Raw genomic sequence first — 23269 nt, 5'->3', positions numbered from 1 at the left:
GGAGCAGAGCCCCATCCATGTGGATCTGACACCCTGGGAAGAGCCAAGTCAAACACACAGACTGAAGCAAGACTTGAGAACAAACATTTAAGCATAAAAGAATTTACTTAAGGAATACTTTTAAAAATAATAACTTAAAACCCACCATGGCCTCATGGTACCTCCTCCCACTTAAGCTGAGGCTGGTGCTTGGCTTCTCTGTCTTTGCAAGAACAATCACACAAAGAAACAGCAATTTTTTGCCCAAAATCATTTCAGCATTATGGATTTGAAGCAGGCAGCCCAAGACCTCCAGCTAAAGGAGTTCAAAGCATGACAAACATGCTCCAACAGGACTCTGCCTGCAGGAAACAGAAGAATGTAACATGTTTGGTAAATAAAACCCTCCCCACCTCCTGCACGGATGGTTCCTGAGGCTGGAAATGCAAGGACCAGCCTCATTACAGGCACAGGGCTTTGCTGAAGGCTGTTCCTGCTCTTCCCAACACTTGGCAATGCTGCAGGGAGGCAGGAAAAGCCCCAGAGAAGGAAAAGAACACAACAGATGAGCTGAGTGATGAAGGAGGACTCAAACCACAGGGGAGAGTGGGCTGCAAACTACAAAAAGGGTCTGCCAGGAGCCAGCCACCCCCCCAACCCTAAAACAGCAGGGGAAGCTATAAAGGGAAAATGTCACTGCACTGGAACTCTGCAGTGAGTGCAGTGAGACACAAAGCGGGAAAGTCTCCCCTTTCTTTCCCCTGTTCCTTGAGCATCCTGCCACAAGGAGGAAGCACTCACGTGCTGGCAGCTCATTGACTTTCCCTCTCACTCGGCCCTAAGTGCTGACTAATTAATTACACACAAAGCAAGGCCTTCCTGCAGCCAGTGCAGCAGGAGACTGCACAGCAAATGCCTGGCAGGTCCCAGCTGCAGGTACAGATCTGGAAGTGTGCCCATCTCACAGCTTCAGGCCATGATCCCCTGTAGCTCTGCCACTCTCAGAGTGTTTGTTGCTGGCTGTGGGAGGAGAGCTTGGAAGGAGAAGCAGAGTGAAGCTTCCAGGACACAGCCCTCAGCTGAAGAAAAACTCCCAGGAGCTGATCAAGAGAGGGAATCACCAGACATGGGCACAGAGCTGAGCCCAGGGCAGGCAGTCTGGTTTGGGCATTTCACACTCCTCCTGCCCCACAGAAATGGGGCTGCACCAATTTGGAACAATGGGAAGGCAGACACGAAGAGGAAACCAGCTTTTTATGCTCTCTCAATGCCTGCCCAGCTTAGGGAGCCTGTGCATGCTCCCCAGCAGCCCCAACCATGAGGTGGTCAGTGGCTCTGAGAGGCAACAGGGGTGTAACCCATGGCAGGAAAAGGACAGGCTCACTCCAGTCTCTAAAACTCACCTGCCAGTGCACTCCTTCCTAATTTGCTTGGCAACTACCAGATGAAAAGCCTAAAGATTAAGGAAAAGAAAAGCCCAGAGGTTCAGCAGCCCAGAGGAGGGCAAGGGAAAAGGTGAGAGGATAAAAACGTTGCAGCATGAAGGGACAGCCAGAGGGAATCACACCAGCAATTGTCATGTCTCTCCCAAGCCCACGAGCAGCAGAAGAAGACACCACAGCGCTGACTTCCAGCTGAAGTTCCTTCTTTTCACACCAAGATGATATTTGAGTGCTCCAGACCATCTTTTTCCCTTCAGCCCCCCAGCCCTGTCCATCTCTCTTCAGGCCACCTTCCCCAGCCACTTCTCGAGGCCCTCCAAGTCAGCCTCTCCCTCCTCTCCCTTGCTGCCCCGAGCACTGCACTCCACAAACTCCACCTTCATGGGCAGCTGGGAGAAGTCGAAGTCCTTGCCCTTCTTCCCCAGCTGGGCAGGGCCCCCTGTGGCTGAGCCATCCAGGCTGGTGGGGGCTGCAGAGCGTGTCACCCGCAGGGTATTGCTGCAGGGAGAGAAGGGAAAGGGTCAGGAACTGGGGAACAGGGGAGCATCACCTGCACCAGGGCTCTGGGATGTCTGGGGGGTCAGCAGCATGCCAGCTACTCCAAGGACACAAGGCCCAGCTCTGCCCTGTGAGGCTCAGCCAGGGCCTTTGGCCACTGTTGGAAGGCACAAGGGCAGAGGCTCAAGGGAGTAGGAGGGCACTCAAGGAGAGGTGTTCAAACAGGTTTAGTTTTGTAATAAAGGACAGCAGAAGTCAGATGATGATGATGATGTCCTTATCCCAATTTGCCCATGATAAACACTGGAATAACAGTGCCTAACAGGCCACAACAACTACCTAGAAATCCAACACCTACACACAGGTAGTTGGCAAATGCTCAACATCAGCACAAGCAACCCCTATTTTCCAGGAGAACGTGAATGTGTGGCAACTAACTCCTCTGCTAAAAACCAGGAGGTTGGGTATTCAGCCTGCAGGAGGACAGCACAAACAACCCCTGCTGCCGTCTGCTGGCCAAAGGGCTCATAGATCCAGGGAATCATTTAGCTTGGAAAAGCCCTCTAAGACCATGGAGTCCAACTGTAAACCCAGCACTGCCAAGCCCCAGACCAAACAGACTGTTCCCAGCTCCACAGGGAACTCAGACACGGCTCAAGAGAGCTCACTGAGCACTGAGGTAAGACAAAAAGGACAAGAAGAAAAAGCTCAGAGGGATTGAGATCCCATTCCATACTTACAGCTCTTTCTCCAGCTGTTGCTGGATGAGTTTTGCTGATTTTGCCATTGTGACATCTGGAGAGAAAATAAAGAAATCAGCTCTTTGGTTGTCAAAATTCAGAACCTGGATCCTCCCCCTAAAGTAAGGCCAGTTCATACTGTGCCCTCACTGGAGCTACCAGGACAAGGACAGCCGTGCCTGCAGTGGGATGAGGGATGCTGCAGCTTCGGGATCGCAGGCATGAATGGGAACAACCCAACAGTCTGGTACAACAGGGAATTAACTTCTTGCTGGGCAGGGAGATACTTCAGAGGATGGGTTTGATGCACCAGCACTCCCTCCTGTCCTGTGCTTTCCACCCGTGACACACAGAGCCATGAAGGCCTCAGGCAATTCCTGACCTAGGGCAGGAAATAACTACAAAACCCAGATCTGATAGTGCCCCAAAACACCCAACTGTTACACAGGGACCCACACTTTCACTGTAGAACTTGAAAATCGAGTCTATTCCAGTAGCTGGGTATTCTGGTTACTCCAGAAAAAAACATGGAACCCTGGCAGCTGGATAACTTTGAACTGCTGAGTGTGTAGGGATAGTTCATTATGCTCCAACTGATCCTAATTCCTGCTGCCTGGAGACTGAGGAACAGCTCTGCACAAAGCCAGCAGAAACAAAAAGCCACACAAAATCCCCCTGCATCACCTACACCCACCCAAAGAGCTGCAACTCTCCCAAGCAGTCCTCCAAACACTCCAGCTGAGCAGTCAGAGTTTAAGCCTAAATCCCAGCCTTCCCAGCTGCAATGCCAGGCTCAGGAGGTGTGGCAGAGCCCTGCAGCAGTGGCCAGGCCCAGCCCAGGTACCTTGCTTGTTGCAGGCGATGAGCAGCGCGGGCGCGTTGCGGAGCACGGTGCTGTCCACCAGCACCTGGTACAGGAACTCTGCCACGTCCTTCACCTCCCGCTGGAAGGCCACGCTGTCCACCACAAACACGATGGCTCTGGGGCAAGAGGGAAGGACAGGGGCTGGGGATGAAGCTCTGCAGTCACCTCCCCCTGTAAGTATTCCAGCCTGGGCCGAGATTTTCACATCTGGTCTCACCCAGCCCAAGGCAGGCTGGCAGCACGGATGAAACACATCCCATGAAATACATCACATGAAATACATCCCATGGCCAGCTCCAGCCCCAGCTCCAGCAGGAATTCTTCCCCTGTGTGCCCCAGGATATCCCACACCCCCCAGACCTCCCTCCTACAGAGGCTTTGCCTCCTGGTGCACCACAAGCACAGGTAAGAGGGAATTCATGGTGGGATTTTTGGGATTGTCCTGTGCAGGGTCAGGAGCTGGACTCGATGATCCTTGTGGGCCCCTTCCCAATCAGGATATTCTATGAAGGCAAAGCAAAAATTAACCAGCAGCACCCCACAGCAGAGCTCTGACTCTGGGGACACCACCAGCCCAGCTCACAGCATTCCCAGCACCATCATTTGGTTTATCCCTTTCCAAAGGTTCACCTGCCCCCTCCTGCCCTGCTGATCCCCTCCAGGTTACCTGGCTGCAGCCTTGAACCTCTCCAGGAACTGCAGCCTCAGGCTCTCATGGCCTGGAAGGTCGATCAAGGTCACATTAGTGCTCTGGAACACAGGCAGGAAGGAATTAACAACACCTGATCTGGGGGTTCCTGTGATCAGGGACTGGGGAAAAGCAGTCTGACCCTGGATTTGTGTCCTGAAGGCACAACCCCATCTGCCCTGACACAGAACATAACAGCCTCGCCTACTCACACACACCAAGCCTCCCCAAATACACCAAACCTCGCTGGGAATAACACAAAAGTGCCTTTGAAAGAGCCTTTTTTAACTGGAGGCTGCAAAGGTTTCCCTTGCCAGGAAAGGGAGCAGCCAAAGCCAGGACATGGGAGAGAACACAGGGCCGAGCAGGGCCACGTCACTGCTCCCCAGGTAAGGCTGCAGGAGCCCCTTCCTTGCATTTCACTGGAAACCTTGGCTAGGATTAAAAGAAGAACCAAAAAAGCACTTTGCAAATAGTTGTCTGCTCAATTAAAGAGACACAAAAATGGGGAAAATTTTTCAAAAATCCTGACATTATTTTACAAAGTTTTTAACCTTTTTATCACCGTTGTTAATAATGACTGAGAAGGTGAAGCCACAAAACGTCCCCCTACTTTCACAATTCACCAGCAGTTAAGGTGCTGCCAGCATTCTGCTCTCCCTGCCACGTGTGCATCCAGCACAGGAGATTTCCAGAATGAAAGAACTGCCAAAAACTGAAAACTACCAGATCTGTGGACCTAAAAATAACAAAATCCTTTCTGGGACCATATAAAGTCCAGCTGGAGCCTCTGCTCAAACCTGCTAAAGCTTTTAATTTCAGGTTTTCTTGGCAGAAACAGGAATTACTGCTGAGGAAATAGCAACAGAACAGTGAAGCCCCCAGATCTCCCAACCCAGATGTGTGGTTTTCAGTCAGAAATGTTTCACTATTTTACAAGCAAAGTGAAAAAGAACCCGTGGAGCCCAGTAATACGTTACACATCTCAGTGTGCACTGCCTGGAAAAATCCTGTCCTGCACTCCAAGTGCAGGCTGAGCAGCTCAGGAGTTTGCCAGGTTTAGCAGGGGGAGCAGGAAAAGGCTGTCCCAGGGCTGGGGCAGGGACTCACCTTGTCCTGGCTGAGCCTGTAGACGGCAGAGCTGTCGGTGATGGAGGTCTGGGTGTCGCGGTAGCGCCCCGACAGCAGCTGGGGGGACAGGCACAGCGTCAGAGCCAGCAGCCCCAGAGGCTCCCCAGCCCCACCTCAGCCTCCTCAGAAACCAAAATGGTCTCACTGGGGTAATGGCAGCAGGGATCTGATTGCAGTTTCCTGCAGGAAACCACACCTGGGGTCACTTTCCCCAGTTAGTTAATAAATGGTCATTAGGAAAATGAGTATAAATTTATATTGTGAATCTCCACTGAAACAAGAAGGAAGAGAGTGTGCCTGCAAATCCTTCAGAGTTTCCAGCTGGGACCATGGTAAGCATGGCTGTGCCCCTTTCCTTTTCAGACTTAGCAGTAACAGAATATCTAGGGCTGGAAGGGAGCCACCAGGACCACCAGCACAACCCCTGGCCTGCAGGACACCCCAACAATCCCACCCTGGGCATCCCTGAGAGTGTTCTCCAAACTCTCCTGGAGCTCTGGCAGCCTCGGGGCTGTGCCCATTCCCTGGGGAGCCTGGGCAGTGCCCAGCACCCTCTGGGGGAAGAACCTCTCCTGATGTCCAACCTCAGCTCCCCTGGCACAGCTCCAGCCGTCCCCTCGGGTGCTGTCCCTGGTCCCTGAGACTGGAGCTGCAGACTGCGGTGAGGTCAAGTATCCCTAAAACTTTTACTACGACAAATTCAAACCAAGACACAATTTCTTTGGACACTCCGTGGTGGACAAAACTCGCCCTCCATCCCTCCTTACAGCTATAAACCCCACCTTCCAAGCTTCATTAAAAGATTAAAAACCGAACTAAAGGGAACTCCTTCACCTCCGTACAAGAGGCCCCCGCGCCCTCCCCGCTCACCCGCGCGAAAAGCAGCGTCTTCCCCGCGTCGCAGAGGCCCAGCAGCAGCACGGCCTTGCGGCTGCTCTTCCTGCCCTGCACGAAGCGCCAGATCACTGCGGGAGAGAGGAGCGTGAGGGTGAGGAGGAGGATGAGGAGGGGACACCCGAGCCCGCCGCTGCCGGCACCGTCGCGCCCTCAGCAGGTCGCGGGGCGGGGGGAAAGGGAGGTTCCCGCAACTCACAGAAAGTGATGGCGACGGCGATGAGCGCGACGAGCACGGAGAGCACGGCGGGGCCGCCCAGCTCCCGCCGCAGCGCCTCCAGGTGCGGCTCCAGCCCGCCCGCCATGGCCCGCACACGTGGCCACGCCACACTTCCGCTTCCGGCTCCGCGGCACGCCGGGAAGGGCGGCGCGCGGGGGCTCATGGGAGTTGTAGTTCTCCCCTAAGGAGCCTGGAGAAACACGAAATGATTCGGGATGGAAAAGTTCTCTGACCCCAGCGCTGCTAGAGCCATGTCCCGAAGTGCCACCTACACAGGGCTTTTAAATCCCAGGCAGATGTGCCAGGGCTCATTCTACAAAGAAATTTTCCGATGTCCAACCTGAACCTCGCCTAGCCCAGCCTGAGGCCATTTCCCCTTCCAGCCACTCTGTCCCCAGCCAGGAGCATTCCATGGGGCTGTTTTGTCCCAGGCTGTTCGTACCAGGCATCAGGAAGCAGAGCCAGGCTTCCCACAGTGGTGTAGGGTGAGGAGTAACAGGAATAGATGGAAACGAGACGGTTCCAAGTGGATACGAGAGGAATGTTCTCCTTTGGGGGCTGCCCGGAGCAGGACAGCCTGCCCAGGGAGGCTGTGGAGTTCCATCACTGGAGGTCAAGCCCTGAGCACCCTGGCTAATCTCTGTCCTTGAGCAGGAGATTGGACTGGAGACCCCCAGAGGTCCCTCCAGCTTGAGTGATCCTCCAATGAGGTTCCTTTTATCCTTTAATGCCTTCTGCTGATGGTCAAGGGCTTGCACCTCACATGAAATGCAGACGGTGCAGCTTTCTTGGGGGAAAGTTCTCTAACTGTAGCCATACTGAGTTGTAGGAACAGCCTGTTAGAGGCACTCTTTCTTTGCTCGCTTTTAAGAATGGGTTATAAAACCACCTGTCCAGTGTATTCATCCTGCATAAATGGAGGGACTACATTTAATCCTTTCCTGTCACACTCTGCATTTCTGCCATCCAGGGGGATTTTCAGCCAGGCTGCTGGACTTGTCACCACACTTAGCATATGCATCCAAAAATCATCAAAATATTCATTCCCTCAAGGCCAGGAGCTCTGTGCTCTCAGCAGCTCCTCCACACCTGCCTTGACACCAGGACTGAGACATCCTGGATGAGCCCAGGCTGTCCCAGGATTGCACACCCTGGATGAGCCCAGGCTGTCCCAGGATTGCACGCCCTGGATGAGCCCAGGCTGTCCCAGGATTGCACGCCCTGGATGAGCCCAGGCTGTCCCAGGATTGCACGCCCTGGATGAGCCCAGGCTGTCCCAGGATTGCACACCCTGGATGAGCCCAGGCTGTCCCAGGATTGCACACCCTGGATGAGCCCAGGCTGTCCCAGGATTGCACGCCCTGGATGAGCCCAGGCTGTCCCAGGATTGCACGCCCTGGGTGAGCCCAGGCTGTCCCAGGATTGCACGCCCTGGGTGAGCCCAGGCTGTCCCAGGATTGCATGCCCTGAATGAGCCCAGGCTGTCCCAGGATTGCACGCCCTGGGTGAGCCCAGGCTGTCCCAGGATTGCACGCCCTGGGTGAGCCCAGGCTGTCCCAGGACTGGGACATGCTCCATGAGCCCAGGCTGTTCCTCTGGAGCACAGGGCTTCATCAGCCCTTTTTGCCTTGCCTTTTTATTTTCACTGTGGCTCAGAATCAGGCAAAACAAACTACCTGTTTGTTTTCAGGTTAGCAGCACAAAATCAGACAGGCTGCCAAAACAAACACGTTTCTGAGCAAATCCTAGATTTTTCCAGAAAGGAAACCCAAGGCTGGACTCTCCCCATCAATACATGTATGCCCTCAATGAGTCCTGCCTGCTGGAAGGGCCTGAGGGCCAGCTGAGATCTGAGACACAGCAGCTTCTGTTCACACCTCCCATCTTACTCCCACTGTATTATTTTGGTTTGGAATGGTTTTTATTCCTTCTTCAGCCTTCAGCTTCCCTGACACAAACACTCTCCCTCTTCCTGTGTCCCAGCCACACTGTCCCAACCCTCACCTGCCCGGGAGACAATGGGATAATCTGGGCAGAGCAAAAGCACAGAGAGTACAAAGCACCTGTTAATTAGGCTTCAGGGTGTATTCAATCCATTTTGCTTTGGCAAATGGTGCAAGAAATTTCCCTAAAGGGCAGCAGTAAGTGACAAGAGCCATGCTGGTATCTGTCACTGTCCTACAGCAAGGGGCACTGAGGAAGGAATGGGCTTAAGGACCATTTTGAAAAATCTCAGGACACTTGTTTAGATTTTAAATTTTATTTTTTTGCTGTGCTGGCAGCAGAGAATTGTAAAGTGTCAAAGAGCTACTTTCAGAGTGATGAGGGAGGGCAGAGGAAGCAGTGAAGGCAGAGGGCCCTCCGTGGGTCAGTGTTCGCTGCTGAGGGCACGAGAGGAGTCATGGCTTGAGGTTTTCTCCCCCACCTCGAGGATCCTTCCCACCTCACTACTTGTCTGCAAGGAAGGTGCACACCTGGAGAAGATCTGGAAAGGGAAAGGACAGGGAGAAGTTCAGATCCTGCTTTTAAACACTTCCGTCCCACCAGCACACACCCAGCCATGCCAATGTCACACCATGGAAAATCCACAGTGTGACACAAAAAAAAAAAGCTTTAACCACAAATCCCACACTGCTGGGTCCTGGGGGGCTCTCTGTGCTGTTTCTCAAAGTCCATATTTTCTAAAGGTGAGGAAAAGTCTTTTATTCACGTTGCTGCCAGAACAGCAGATTTTAAGTCTGTTCTCAGTTCACCCAAGGAACTTTGGAAAAGAATATTGGCATTTTCTTCCTTTAAAGGCATGGAATGGACAGTTCCAGAAGAAACTGCTCATGCCTGCAAGGTAAGAACTGCAATTCAGGACTTCCTCTGGGGCTGTTCCAGTTACCTGATGGATTGCAGGTGTTGAGGCTGGCAAGTGAAGCATAGTATTTATCTCCAAGGAATTCCTTGTACGATATTCCATCACGGAGCTTGATCAGGCACTTTGTCCGGTCTTTAAACAGAAGATCCTTGGATTCATATGCAAACATATTGAAATCATCTTTCCTGGTTCCTTTTGGTCCAAACAGCCTCTGAAATAAAGGCACAAAGAGGAGAGAAGTAGAAAGCTGGCCTACTTTTTCTTCCTGGTCCTTCACCATCAGCCTGGGAAGCCCCAAGCCAGGCTCTAGATTTAGGATTGAACCTTCTGTCTGTGTGCTTAGAGGAGGGATTGCTCACTGGGAGGCACATTTCTTGCCCCATTTTAACACGTCCCTGTGTGCAGAGATGCTGCCAGCAGGTCCTGAAACTTAACCATGAGTAGAAGCAAAAGGCCCCAGGTGCCTCTGAGCAGGCCCTGATGGTGGAGCCAATATTAATGTTTGCAGGGAGAAACAGAGATGGTTCAGCCTGGTTCTGGTCAGCCGTGTGTGTGTGCAGGGAGCCTGCTGCTGGGGCTGAGCCTGACCCAGCTGTGGCACAGACCAGGCACCACAAAGGAGTTTCTGAAACACCCCAGCAGGAGCAGACGCTGGAAAGGAGGTGACAAACTCATGTCACGCAAGTACAGTGTGACAGCAGCAACAGCTGCAATCCCACTGCTACCTAAAGGTGTGTTTGCCAAGGTGGAAGAGAAAAAAGAGCACTTGGGAAGGGTTGGAGGAAGGGGGAGGCCAAGGCACAAGGCTGTCACCCCGCAGCAGTGAGGTAAAAGCTTCCACCCATGCTGACTTGGGGAAAATCAGAGCAACCCCACAATATTTTTTCTACTGTCAGCACTACAAACCTCTTGGTTCTCCAGCATCTCACGGACTTGTGCTGCTTTCTCAGGACGTGCCATCACAGCGTGGGTAGGGACTTTGGCCAGGTTGCATCTTCTGTAGTCCATGACATTTGCCCGCTGGCCGTCAGTGCACAGCAACTCAAATTGGTCCATTTTCAGGTCTTTGGCCCAACTTTCTGTGTTTTTGCCTTTAAAGAGAATGTGTTTGGAGATTCAGAGAGCTTGCATGGCAGGAGAACATCAGCCTCAACACCACCTGGGCAATCATGCCGATGGGGAAGGCAGCCCTGACCACGTACCATCAGTGTTCTCCTCAACGATGGAATGCTTGATAAAGGCCACATCCCCCTGCTCAACCAGACACCTGGGAAGTAGAAAGAGAGGCCAGTGATGTAAATGCTTGAATCCTGTCCCTTTCCCACAGATTTCATTTAGACTTGAGGCTTATTCTGTACAATTAATCTCCAAGGACATCCAGGTTTAGGAGTCCTGCCACAAATATTTTAAATGTATCTGAAACACAGCCTTTACACTCCTTATTTATGCTAAAAGAGGAGCACTTCTGCCATTGTGACAGGGCTTGTGCCTCTCCGGGTTTGCCCGGAGGCACCAGGACATGAGTTTTACAGAACAGGGATATTTCACATCAATTTTCAGAAAGCAAAGAAAAAGCACGTGACACATGTATAGTGTTACAGAGATATGCCCTTTCAGTGGTGTGCTGGAGAAAAAGAGTTAGTGCTGACATGAGGCTGCACTTGAGCTGTGCCCTGCCCACTGTGAGCAGCCCCAGGACACGGAGGCAGCCTGGCTGTCCCCAGCACGTACCGTAAAGCTCCGGTGTAGCCGTAGTACTGCTCGTGGCTGCTGGCAACGCACTTCTCCGGAGGAACCCCGCCTGAGCCCTTGCACAGCTGGCACAGGCGGGAGTTGGGAGGGGACCCGGGAGCACAGCCCTTGCTGAAGTATTCATCTGGAGGCAGGGATAGGAGAAATTCACTTTTCCTGCCCTGAGAAGTTAGGTTTTATTGTAATAACAGGTTCTTGCTCACAGGGGGCTGGGAGAAGGAGCGTGACTTAGTGGGCAGCAAATCACATGCAACCAGCTTTTACCACAGAACTCAGGTCCTGCTGTTATTGCTGATTATTGCTATTGTGGCCCAGGGAAGCTGTGGCTGCCTCTGGATCCCTGAAAGTGTCCAAGGCCAGGCTGGATAGGGCTTGGAGCAACCTGGGATAGTGGAAGGCGTCCTCATGGCAGGGGTGGAAGGGGATGAGCTTTAGGGTCCCTTCCCACCCAAACCATACCATGATTCTGTGATGAAGCAGGGCCTAAGGCTCAAGTGCAATAGGCACTATCTTGGCATAAAAAGAGGAATGTTTTTCCTGCAAACCATTCCCAGCTCCCACAGAGCCAGCCTGAGCCTCCACAGCCTTTATGGGTCAGCACAGGTGCAGCAGTGTCAGAGCTCTTGGGGTAGAAGGGACAGTGGGAAATCAAGGCCGGAGGATAGAGAAGCCAAGAATAAAACTTGCTAACACTAATATCTTCAATCTTTTAATAATTATGTGCTTCCTTTGTCTTGGCTGTTAACATTGATAATGTTTCCAAATTATTTTTGTTGGACCATAACTCTCAATGAAGTCTCAGGCAGTAGGATTAAGTTTCTTGAAGATCAGCCTCTGCCCCCTGTTCTCAGCCCTTCCCCTCCTTTGAGTTTCATCCTTTATCCCCACACCACACCCTGCACAAGCACCAGGCCCATGTGGGGCAGCCCACATTCCCTTTTCGGGAATACCTCCTGGGCTGCTGCAAAAGGAAGGGGAAAGATGTGGGGGAAAAAAGCAAAGACCCCCAAAGCAGCTGATGTGCTATATCCTACTCTGAAGCAGATGCCAAAAGCCTAGAATTTTGCTCAGTGAAACCTTAAAAAACAGCATCTTCTCCATTTCCTCCCTCCAGAAGGGAATCTTTGAGGCACAAGAAACTTTGAAAATCCGATAAAGGATGGTAAAAGATTTTTTGTGAGCTGGTTCCCACCCCAAATAAATGGATTCCAAGCTGGACTCACCGAAGTTGCAGTTGCCTGTCTTGTTGTGGATCAGGCCCATGGGGATGTTCCAGCCAGCAGTTCTCCCCACGGCTGTGTGGCACGACTTCTTACCCTGAAGGTTGTTCCAGTTGATATCCTTGTTAGACTTCTTCACAACAGCCACAGCAAAGTAGGTTGCTTTCAGAAGATAAAATAGAGAAGAAATGAGGCCTGGCCCAAGGATCCTGTGATCCCTTAGGAGAGAGCACTGGCTTCACTTGGGAAAGGGCACCTACGAACAGCACTGAATTACTCTGTGCTTAGAAGTACTTGGCCAGGCAGCAATAATGGAAGAGTTCATAGATGTGATGGATCTACTTCTACCACACCCCTGGGAAATTATTATCCCTGACATTTCCCTGCCCTCCAAAGCTCTGATACATGGGTACAGGAGAAGGCTATGAGAAGGCACATGTGAGGATTTCGTGTTCACTCCTGATTTCTTATTCTCTCCTTAGCAATGGACAAAACCCTCCCCTCCTCTCCCCCTTTCCATTTCTAAAAAGAACAATTTCCTAATGCTGCAGCCCAGACCCTCTTTCTCTGTTCACAGCCCTGACACTGTTACAGTGTGACCTCACCAATCTCTGCCACTACCAAATGCTTCACCTTTATCTTATTGCAGCCCCTAATTTTCTCTCCAACTGCTAAACCTCTCTCCCAAAATTCTAATACCTACACTGGACACTCTTTGGGTGGAGACTGGCCATTTGTTCTCCACTCATGACTCATATCTACTTTTCTACTTATATCCCTCTGGACTGTTTTCCGTCCCTCTGTTGGCAGTAATTACCTGGTTCTTCTTGTGATTCACAGTGATTGTCTGTGAGAGGGGAGAAGAAGAAGAGTTTAAGTTAAATACACCTCAAATCCAAAAGAAGAATCAAGCTCACTAATTTCTGGAGAAACTCTGTTGTAAAAGTGACCATTTCAAGTAACACCTTGTGCAGGTGAACACAGCAGAACAAAGCACAGCCTCCATCTGCTCCTCTGAGCTAAAACAAGCAGTTTTACCAAGGCTGGTGCTAAAGGACTAGGGCATCCTAATTAACACAGAGTTCCTGACTATCCATGCCTGCTCCACCAAGGCTGTTCAGCTTTCATGGAAAGACAAGGCATGCAATGGTGAGCAGAGTTGCCTCAGAGCTCCGTGTGTTAGGTTGGGTATCAGGAAAAGCTTCCTCCCCCAGAGGAGTGGGGTGCTGGGCACTGCCCAGGCTCCCCAGGGAATGGGCACGGCCCCAGGGCTGCCAGAGCTCCAGGAGCCTTTGGACAACGTTCCCAGGCACAGGCTGGGATTGTTGGGGTGTCTGTGCAGGGCCATGAGTTGGATTATGATCCTGGTGGGTCCCTTCCAATCCAGGATATTCTGTGATTTCTGCAGGATGCAGCACTGCAGCTGCTTTGTAGGATTCCAGAATAGAACCGACACTTTGGCACCAGCCCATTCCCCACCACCTGGACCCTGAGAGAGAGCTGTGCTTACCCTCATAGCTCTCTGCCATCACTGGCACCAAGCCACACATGCCAGCAGTGTAGACAAAGCCTCCATCTAAGCTGATGGCATCTGCTTCACCTTTCTGCAAGGAAAAGGTGCAGAAATTAAACGCTGCACGTCTCCAGGCCAGTGCTTTCCAGAGCTCAGGTGGTAAAAGAATCACCTGAGAAGTTCACAGTGAGAAGAAAAGGTAAAAAAAGCTGTACCATGATCTTTGTGACGCATTCCTTGGTGTCCTCTGCCACAACACACTCCACATCCCCGTTGCTCATCACGCTCCACACGTCACACTTCTTCTTCTCATCCCTGCCAATGGCACACCACTGGATCTTGTTGTCCCTGCGGCTGGGGGTCAGGCGGTCTGCACAGGCAGCACAGGGAAAACAGGGGTGAGCCCTGCAGAGCCACGTCCTGCTGTGAGGGACTCAGCCACAAACCACCTGTGCACACCAGCCTGCTGCTGCTCAGGGCAAGGAGTTCTTGTTAATTAAGCCCTGGGCTGGCAAGAATAGAAAAAGTGATTCTTGAGCTGAAAAATCAACTTACAGGTCAGAAAGCTGAATTGCTGCATAACACAAACCATTCAGGCAGATTTCTGTTAGCTAAAACAGCACAACCATTAAACACCTGTGTGATAATAGCACTTGGAATTGCTGCCTGAAATATGTCCCACATTTCTGCACTCCTCACAGCCGAGACAGCCATGAGACTAAGACCACACTGAACTGGAAACCCAGTTATGTTTCTGTAGAACAGCATTTGAATAATCTGGTTTAGTGCTATGTGAAGTCCATTCACCCCTTCCACAAATATCACTTAACAAAAGTGCTTTAAATTGTACTATGAATTCTAAGTGGATTTCAGAGATCATTTGTGGGATGTTTGACTGTCAGAAAGCTATCACAAAATGCTTGATGAGTCTAGATGGAAATCAAGGACACTTTTTCCCTCAAGTGTCTGAACCTGGTGTCCTGGGATGTTCCTTTTTTTTTACAGCCCAGAAATGGTTTTTCTAAGCAGCAGTTTTGACCATGCCCAATCTGTAGCACCAGCTGAATAACTGGTGTAGAGTTTGTGTATATTTTCCATATTTGCCAGTGTGGTAATTTGGGTTTGGATACAACAAATTCCTGTTGATGTAAGTGAAGTTTGTGAAGGTTCTGTGATTTCACATGAAATATTTTGCAGATGATAGTCTGTGTCTGAAAAAATCATGTTCCTTTGGCCGGGCTGTATTTGCCAATGCCAACTGTTCCACACAGCCCATGCTGACATGACACTGGTGTTTGATGTCCTGCCTACCTTGCTGGAGGCTCTGGACAGCACTGTAATACTCAAAGCCCAGGTAGAGCTGAGAATCCATCAGTGGTGGGATTTGCTTCAGCTGTACTGCAGAGTCTTTGAAAAGCAAGTCTTTGAGGCTTGGGTCCTTCTTGCCAGGTGGCCCAAAGAGGTGGAAGGTGCTGGTTGTGCCCACGCCAAATTTTTCCTGCCAGAAGGGAAAAATAATCAGCAAAGAACCACACCAAAACTCTTGGAAAGCTGGAGAGAGCAATCAAAACCAGAGGACAGGGGATGTTAGAGGAAGGAGAGGAGAGATTGGTGGTACCTGTGCTTTGGAGAGGAAGTTCCAGATGTCATTGACCTTGCTGTCATCTCGAGCCACCACGGCGTGAGCAGGAACCCTGGCCCAGTGACAGGCCTTGTAGTTGTCCACGGGCTGGCGGGTGCCGTCCAGACACAGCAGCTCGTACTCGTCCTTCTCAGCTGGGGCATTTTCTGAGGGAACGGAGGAACCATGAGTTGCACCACCATGAAAAGAGACAGAAAGGCCAGTTTGGGAAGCTTTGTGATTAATTGATTTCTGTTGAAGCTCTGGGGGGAATTCTTTGCAGAAGACAGGTTGAAGGCACTCCCCTGCAATGGGGTCATCTTGGGCATATGAAGGCAATGCCTTTGGAAGAGAGATCACATCAGCCTCTGCCATAATTAACCCAACAGTGTCAGTATTTATGCACAAAGGGATACAAATAGGTTTACAAATCCCATACAGATGGATTGAGCAGGTCAGGAGCTGCACATGGTCAGTGAAGGCCAGAAGGTGACTAATGTCAAGGCTGCAGACAAAGCCCAGGACTGAGATCACAAGGCTATATGAGAATTCAAGACTTTTGAAGATCCCTGGTCAAGGCAGGGACAGAGCAGGATGTTCCAGGTACATCTTGAAACGCTTCAAGGATGGAGAGTGCACAGCTGTCCTGGACCTGTCCCAGTACCTCACTATCCTCAAGGAGAAAAAAATTCCCCTTGTATCAGGTCCCCAGGCTGATCAATCCTATCCCACAGAGCACCTCCTTGCAGGACAGTTATCCCTGCCCCATGACCACCTTGGTGACCCTCCACTGAGCTCACTGCAGGTCCTGGGTGTGCCAGGCCATCCTTGGTCTCCACAGACTTAGTGAACTCTTGCTGTGGGCTGAATTCCCTCCAAAATCCCTTCCAGAGGGACGGGTGACCTGCTCATTTTATTGCTCACATTACAGCTGGCTCTGAGATACAGCGCCAAGCAAGTTCTCCAACTATAAAGAAGAACCTCAGAGAGGACAAAGTGGATCCACCATAATCCCATTCCTCATTAGCAAGGATGAGTCAGTTCACAATGTGCAAAACTTTTTTCAAGACATGAAAGAGGCATTTTGGTCTGGAGAGGAATGAAAGTTGCACAGAGTAGACAAATTGTAGGATGGAGTGGCAGCGAGAGGTGGGACCAGAAAGAGGAGAAATGAGGGATCTTGCAGTGTACCTTGAACAGTTGTGTGTTTCACAAAAGCCACATCTCCTTTGCCATCTTTCAGACAGCTGCAGGTGGGAGAAACAGCAGTTAGAAAAACAGACATTGTGACTCCCTATCTCCTGTTTCAACAAATTATTTTTGGCATAAACTGCAACCATAGAGTAATGGTCTTCCCCAAAAAAGCTATGCTGGAAGGGAAAAAATTGTAATGGCAGAGAAGTAATTCAGTCTCCTCAGGACCCATTGTCACCCTGACTTTTTTAAGATTTTCTAAGCCTTCTGATGTTTACATTCATGTAACAAAATTTCTCACACACTTTATGTAAATAACTTATTGTTTTGCATTCTTTTATGGAAGAAAAAAATTTAATAGACTGTTAGTTTGTCCAGTGTCATTTGAGAGGTGACACTTTCGCCTTCCAATCCACTGTCACTTTTAGAAATCTATAAATGTTAGAGACAAGAAATAAACTTCCCCTTTTTACCTTGAAAAGAACAGCGAGTCCATGTGGTGCTGTTTTGTGTCCTAAAGTAACAACCCATGATTCCAACACAGCCCTCCTTGGTATAATAAAAACTTGCATGTGTCAGGGCTAGAATGTTCCCCCAAAGGAAAAATAACTCTCACTCACTGAAAAGCTCCAGAATATCCAGAATAAGGTCCCGTGCGGGACATTTTGGTCTTGGCATCCCCCTTGCACTGACGGTACAGTTTGGCTTCAGTGGTGACACCAGGAACACAGCTGGCAGAGAAGAAATTGGCCACAGCTATGGATGAGAAGGAAGCAACAGTTGGTCAAAAATTCACTTTTAGGAGGACTGGGAAGGGAGGGGATCCCCATGAAGGGAAATGTCAGTGCCCTGCGAGCTACCTGCTGACCCCCACAGAAGGTTGGGCAGCACCTTTCACCGTGCACCCGCGTGGCTGAGCTCCCAGCGCAGTCTCACCTTGCTCGATGGAGCCCGAGTCTTTGCCGTCCCACTCGATGGCCCCGCGGTGGATGAGTGTCCCAATGGGGATGACCCAGCCAGCCGACCTGCCCAGCCCCGTGTGGCACGAGGTCTTGCCCTGCAGCTCATCTATGGAGAAGCCTGTTCCTTTCTTCACAACGGCCACGGCGTAGTAGCTGGTAGTGGAGCCTGCAGTGCAGGAAAAAGGGATGAAGCAATGGGAGAAGAGGACTTTGGGACATTTCAAATCCTGCTAAACCCCCAGCATCAGGGAACAAAGCGCTGTGCTTCTAAACAATCAGCTAAATTGGTTGAACACTTGTGGTTTTCTCATTTTCTTGGGGGTGAGCTAATGCTGCCCTTATTGAACTAATGCTGCACATTACAACTTCCAGTAAGTGACCTGAAAATGCTATCAGCATTTTCTCTTCTGCTGAGGATATTGTGCACCACCTGACACTTTGCTTTGGGGGAGCAGCAAAACACAGAGCTGTAGAAAGAACCAGAAATAAATAGTCTCAGAGAGGTAGAAAGGCATCGATGGGAGAGAAACATCATCTCTGTGAGCACAAGGTCAATGTCATCACCCCATGAGAGATGCCATAGCACCACCAGAGTCCCTCCATGAGTGCCCCAACTACTAAAAGCAGCTGAATGGCTGCTCTGGGAGACCAGAACAAAGGTACCATAGTTTTATAAGGAACTTCAATGAATCTTTTTGCAAGTCTCCACTGGCAAGTCTCTTCTCAAATGCCATTGCTCATAAACACCTTGTGAAACTGAAACTCCATATTTAGTCTTTAGAATTTTACCCAGTTTGTCACATGCTATATAGGGATACAATGACTGAGTTTTGGGGGTGGCACAGACCTCAGCCTTTAAGGTTTAAGATCTTTTTCTTAACTACCACATTGGGAATTACTCTGCTGCGTTGCTTTGATCCTGAAACAGGCTGAACTCCAGGGAAGAGGTCAAAAGAGACTGGAGTTTTGGATGTGGCGGGGAAATGGCATCTGTTTGGCTCCCAGGAAGAAGAGGGAGAGATGAAGGATGGTACAATGGGTGAATAGGGATGGAGCTATGGATCAGAAGGGATTGTTGCAGAGCCCTTTTTATGCTTCTCCTTTTTTCCTGGGGATTGCGTGCATTTCTTGCCTCCGTGATCTCAATTGGGTGTCCCTCCCAGCCACTAGTAATGCTGTTGCCTCTCCAATCATTTTTTTTTTCTGTCTTGATGACTGCACAGGAAATCACAGAACTTATCTGTGCCTCCCAGCTCCGTGTTTTACCCACAGAGTTCACTGACAGCAGATTTCTGGGACCAGCACCATGTTTATGCCATGATTCAGGGAGGACCATGATTTCTGCTCATGGGATCAGAGACCTGCACTGCAGCAAATGACAAGAAATGGGGCACTGGATCCTGTGACCATAGGTGATGATTCACATTTTGCTGAACTGCCCCCCATGCCTTCCCCTCTGGGAGCAATGACTTGGACTCCCAACCAAAATAGTTGGGAACATTGTATTGAAAGGATTCTGCACTCTTAGTTTGTTACCACCACTCAACTTAAAAACATTGCATGGAAATGTACCTTCACTGTGTTCGTAGACCTCAGCAGCGATGGGCTTCAGCTTGTAGGGAGCAAGGCCTGCCTCAAAAATTTGACCTCCATCCAAGCTAATGGCATCTGCTTCGCTATTCTAAACAACAAAGAGATTTCATCAATTAACAAAGAGCAGGAAAAGCGCTTCCCAGAGTCTCTCCTGGATCCTTGTGTATAGCAGTGGGATCACAGGTAACAACCAGGGACTGAAACTCCATCTCCAGGTGTGACAGGCTGCTGAAACATCCCAGCAGAGGAGTTTGCTGCCCACTCACCGAAATGGCTTTTATGCAGTCGAGGTATGACGCTTTCTGCAGGCAACTGAAAGCAAAGTTCTCCTGTTGCATGTGGTCCTTCAGGCTATTGCATTTTTTCTCTTCTGCTGAGGATATCGTGCACCACCTGACACTTGGCTTTTGGGGAGCAGCAAAACACAGAGCTGTAGAAAGAACCAGAAATAAATAGTCTCAGGGAGGTAGAAAGGCATTGATTGGAGATAAACAGCATTTCTGTGAGCACAAGGTCAATGGCTCCCTGTGAGCACAAGATCACTGCTTCTCTGTGGTCATGGCTTTGGGTGATGGCCACGTGCAGGATCTCCCAAGCTGTGCAGGAAGGTCCTTCCTTTCTTTCTTGCTTGATGTGTGCCCCATCAGGAACATCTGGGATGATCATTCCTGTCCCTGGACTATTGTGATTCAAGCAGCCTGGACTCACAGCAGCATCCACAGGATTAGCAGAACAAATCCACACACTTCAATAGAAATCAAGCTCAAGCCTTTGCAAAAACGGAGAGAGAAGTTGGAGCACTGAAGCAGTGCTCCAATAACCCCAGAGGGGGAGCAGCTCTGACCTGGCCAGGCTGTGTGCAGTGCACGGCCACTCTCACCTCCTTGGCAGCTGGATGATCTGATCTATTGAACTGTCTCTGTGTCTCCTTCTCCACTGCACCCCATGCTGCTCTGGGGGACCAGAACAAAGCCAAAGCCTCTGGCGGACGCAGGTTCATGTCTCCTCCAGAAACCTGGACCCAGGAATGCTGGAAACTTGCAGTTCAAGGATGTGGCTAGCCTGTGCTGACAATTCACCTTCAATCTGCCCCTCCTGGGCAGGGCTGTGCAGACCAAGAGGCCACTTGCACCCCCCTCTCCCTCCAAACCTCGATGGCACATTTCCTCCAAACACCTCCAGATTAACCTGTGTCATTTCCATTTTCTCCTTCATCTCAGAAATAACCTCTCTTTACCTGATCACTCTCACCTCCTTGGCAGCTGGATGATCTGATCTATTGAACTGTCTCTGTGTCTCCTTCTCCACTGCACCCCATGCTGCTCTGGGGGACCAGAACAAAGCCAAAGCCTCTGGCGGACGCAGGTTCATGTCTCCTCCAGAAACCTGGACCCAGGAATGCTGGAAACTTGCAGTTCAAGGATGTGGCCAGCCTGTGCTGACAGGGCTGTGCAGACCAAGAGGCCACTTGCACCCCCCTCTCCCTCCAAACCTCGATGGCACATTTCCTCCAAACACCTCCAGATTAACCTGTGTCATTTCCATTTTCTCCTTCATCTCAGAAATAACCTCTCTTTACCTGATTCCTGAGCCTCCCAGTGGAGGTGCTGAATTTGGCCACAGGGAGAATCCTTAGCCTCAATTCCTATGGCCACCATGTTTTTTTCATATATTTTTCAAGTTCCTCGTACATTTTTCAAGTCTTGGCTGTACAAAGCCATGGTCACCTTAATCTAATGCTGGCAAGCACCCTGCCTGGGGCAGAGGCTGGGTGGGGACCTCCTGAGGGAGTCAACCCAGCTGTACTGGTGGCACTGGGAAGGTAATGGCAGCCTGAGTGCTCCGGCCACTGTCACAGACCTTTTGGGTGACCTCTTGTCTCTTTCTGTGCAGGGGAGGAGGAGCCATTAAAAAAAAAACATCTTTGCATGCTAATATTCAGCAGAGGTGCTGAAGGACTTCCTGATGCCAGAGGCACAGGGAGCACTTCCTAACAGAGGACATTAATCACCACCACACTTTATGGGAGATCAGAAGACCCTGCTGCCTGCCCCAGGAAGGAGATCCCTCCTTCCCTGTGCAGGCATCAGTCCCCAGGCCAGGTGCAGCCAGCAGTCTCCTTAACACAGCTACCTGCTCATTGCCTGCCAGAGCTGTGAGCAGAGAAAGAGGAAAGAATCTCTCCAAGCAGAACCAGCCCGGCAGCAGCACAAATTTGGCGTAAAACAGGCAGGAGCCTGAGCAAAGTGCACAGAGCAGTGCAGGAGCAGAGTGGGAAGCACAGGGCATCTTTCGTTATTTAAGCTTTATTTTATTGTCACTGCCCTCAAGTTTAACCAAATACATGTACAAGCTTGACAGGCAGGTCTTGCAATAATTTCTCCCCCCTGGCTGAGCCCGTGCTCCTCTCCCAGCACAGCATTGGCCGGAGGATGATTTTTCCCTTCACCTGAGTGCGGAGCCTGTCCCAAGCATTCTCCTCCGTGCTGGTAGGAGCAGGGCATCCCTCCTCCTTGCAGTGTGGGCACTGCAACCCTCCCTCCATCCCACGGGCTGGCCAAAGCTGCCGTCAGTAAGATCAAAACACCATCCTCCTTGACAGATCCACAGCTGCCAAAGCAAGCACCGCTTCGTGTCCCGGCTTTTCCTTAACAGCTGCCTGGTCTGGCCACAGCTCCGAAACAGCCTTGCCTGGGGAAAGCCTGGGGTCCACGGAGGTTTTGACTTCCTTCCCCCAAAGGCTGCTTTCAGCAGACACTTACCCACTATCCCGAAGGATAGCACAGTGAAGAGTGCGGGTTTCATGCTTGAGCAGGGGGTCGGATGCCGTGGGAGGGGTGCAGCAGCCTTGGTCACAGACCGTCCCCTCCAAGTCTGTGATGGCTCTGGAACCGCTTTCTGCCCCTTTTATAGAGCAACAGCCTTGGCTGTGTTTGCAGAAGCAATGACCTAACACTGTTTGTCCTTCCTTGTTTCTCAATAGCTCCTAAATCGCCCCCCTCCCTGGATCAGCCCATTTTTAGGAAGCCTTTCACTTTGGCACTGAACCCTTCCGCAGGCAGGAGTCAGAGCAGGGCAAAGCGCTCTGCATTTTACAAGGGGCTTCAGATGGAAAATTCCCAAGTTGTGACATTTGAATACTCCTGCAGGCTGAAACGCCGCAGGAGAGGCAATTTTCTTTGTGCTGCCCACCCCCTGCCTTGCCCAGAACTAATCTCAGAAAGTCCCTGCTGGATCCAGAGCCGAGTTTTGTGTGTTTGCCAGTAACTGCTGCTGTGGTGCCCGTTGCCCTTGGCTCGCAGCACCGAGTGCCTGCCCGCTCCCTTGTGTGCTCCTGGCAATGGCAGAGGGGTTGAAAGGTAGTAAATGATTCTTACACATGATCTGGCAAAAAAAGCCAACAGCAGTGACCAGACAGCTCCATAAGTGCCCTGCAGAGAGAAGGAAGCATCACACTGCACCTTTGGTAAATGTTTGGGACGAACACGGGAAGAAATACTGAGATTAGCAGTCAGCCTCCTCCCACTTCCTCTGCAAAGCTTCTCCATCCGATTGTGCCACCCCTGGCCTGTCCCCCTAGGGCCAGAGGGCATGCCTTGGTTTATGAAGGGCAGCCCTTGTGATGCTGTCCCAGCCTTCAGTCATGTCCCCAGGTACAGGACCAGCCTCAGCCTTTGGTACATGCACACAAACTGAGAATTCCCTGGACCTTGAGCCTGAACAGCATCCCTGGACCACTGCTAGGGCTGGTCCACTCACCATGTCCACCCCACAGAAGCTACAGCTTTGCTGTTGGAAGCCCAGCCAGGAGGTCCAGCTCCCAGCCTTGCTTTCAACAGCATGAGCCTCCCTTGGAGGGAGGATCTCCTGGATCCCCTGCACAGGTCCTTCTCCTACAGCCTTCACTCTCTACACAGCTGGAGGTTGACTGGAAGCACCTGGGCTGGCTCTTGTCCCTTCTCCCAGCAGGCTCTGGGCAAAGTGACCTGCAGGTGGTGGCGGTGCCCAAAGTGGCTTCAGTACAGAGGGGAGCCCAGTGCCAGGCCAAGGATTTGGCTCTACACAGTGACCCAGGGAGGGTGGAGGCCCTCAGG

General features: G+C 50.9%; 1 protein-coding gene across 1 annotated transcript; it reads right to left on the bottom strand.

Annotated features, from left to right (window-relative positions):
* Positions 1-86: 86 nt before the first annotated feature.
* On the bottom strand, positions 87-22095 carry LOC121342079 (ovotransferrin-like). The gene is made up of 25 exons (XM_041416189.1): positions 21938-22095; positions 19442-19605; positions 19155-19263; positions 17557-17748; positions 17241-17376; positions 16618-16673; positions 15424-15593; positions 15117-15303; positions 14021-14175; positions 13803-13896; positions 13110-13139; positions 12296-12454; positions 11052-11196; positions 10523-10587; positions 10227-10411; positions 9345-9531; positions 8909-8942; positions 8253-8307; positions 6437-6638; positions 6214-6308; positions 5323-5400; positions 4192-4274; positions 3504-3640; positions 2660-2714; positions 87-1919 (listed from the first exon to the last, which is right to left on the bottom strand). Exons 1-25 carry the CDS (start codon positions 21978-21980, stop codon positions 1703-1705), a joined length of 3033 nt encoding a protein of 1010 aa, XP_041272123.1. The 5' UTR covers positions 21981-22095; the 3' UTR covers positions 87-1702.
* Between the last annotated feature and the right edge of the window lie 1174 nt (positions 22096-23269).

This window comes from Onychostruthus taczanowskii, unplaced genomic scaffold, assembly GCF_017590055.1.
Source record: "Onychostruthus taczanowskii isolate IOZ18803 unplaced genomic scaffold, ASM1759005v1 scaffold51, whole genome shotgun sequence".
NCBI classification, from domain to species: domain Eukaryota; kingdom Metazoa; phylum Chordata; class Aves; order Passeriformes; family Passeridae; genus Onychostruthus; species Onychostruthus taczanowskii.
This window is presented reverse-complemented; position numbering and strand designations above follow the sequence as displayed.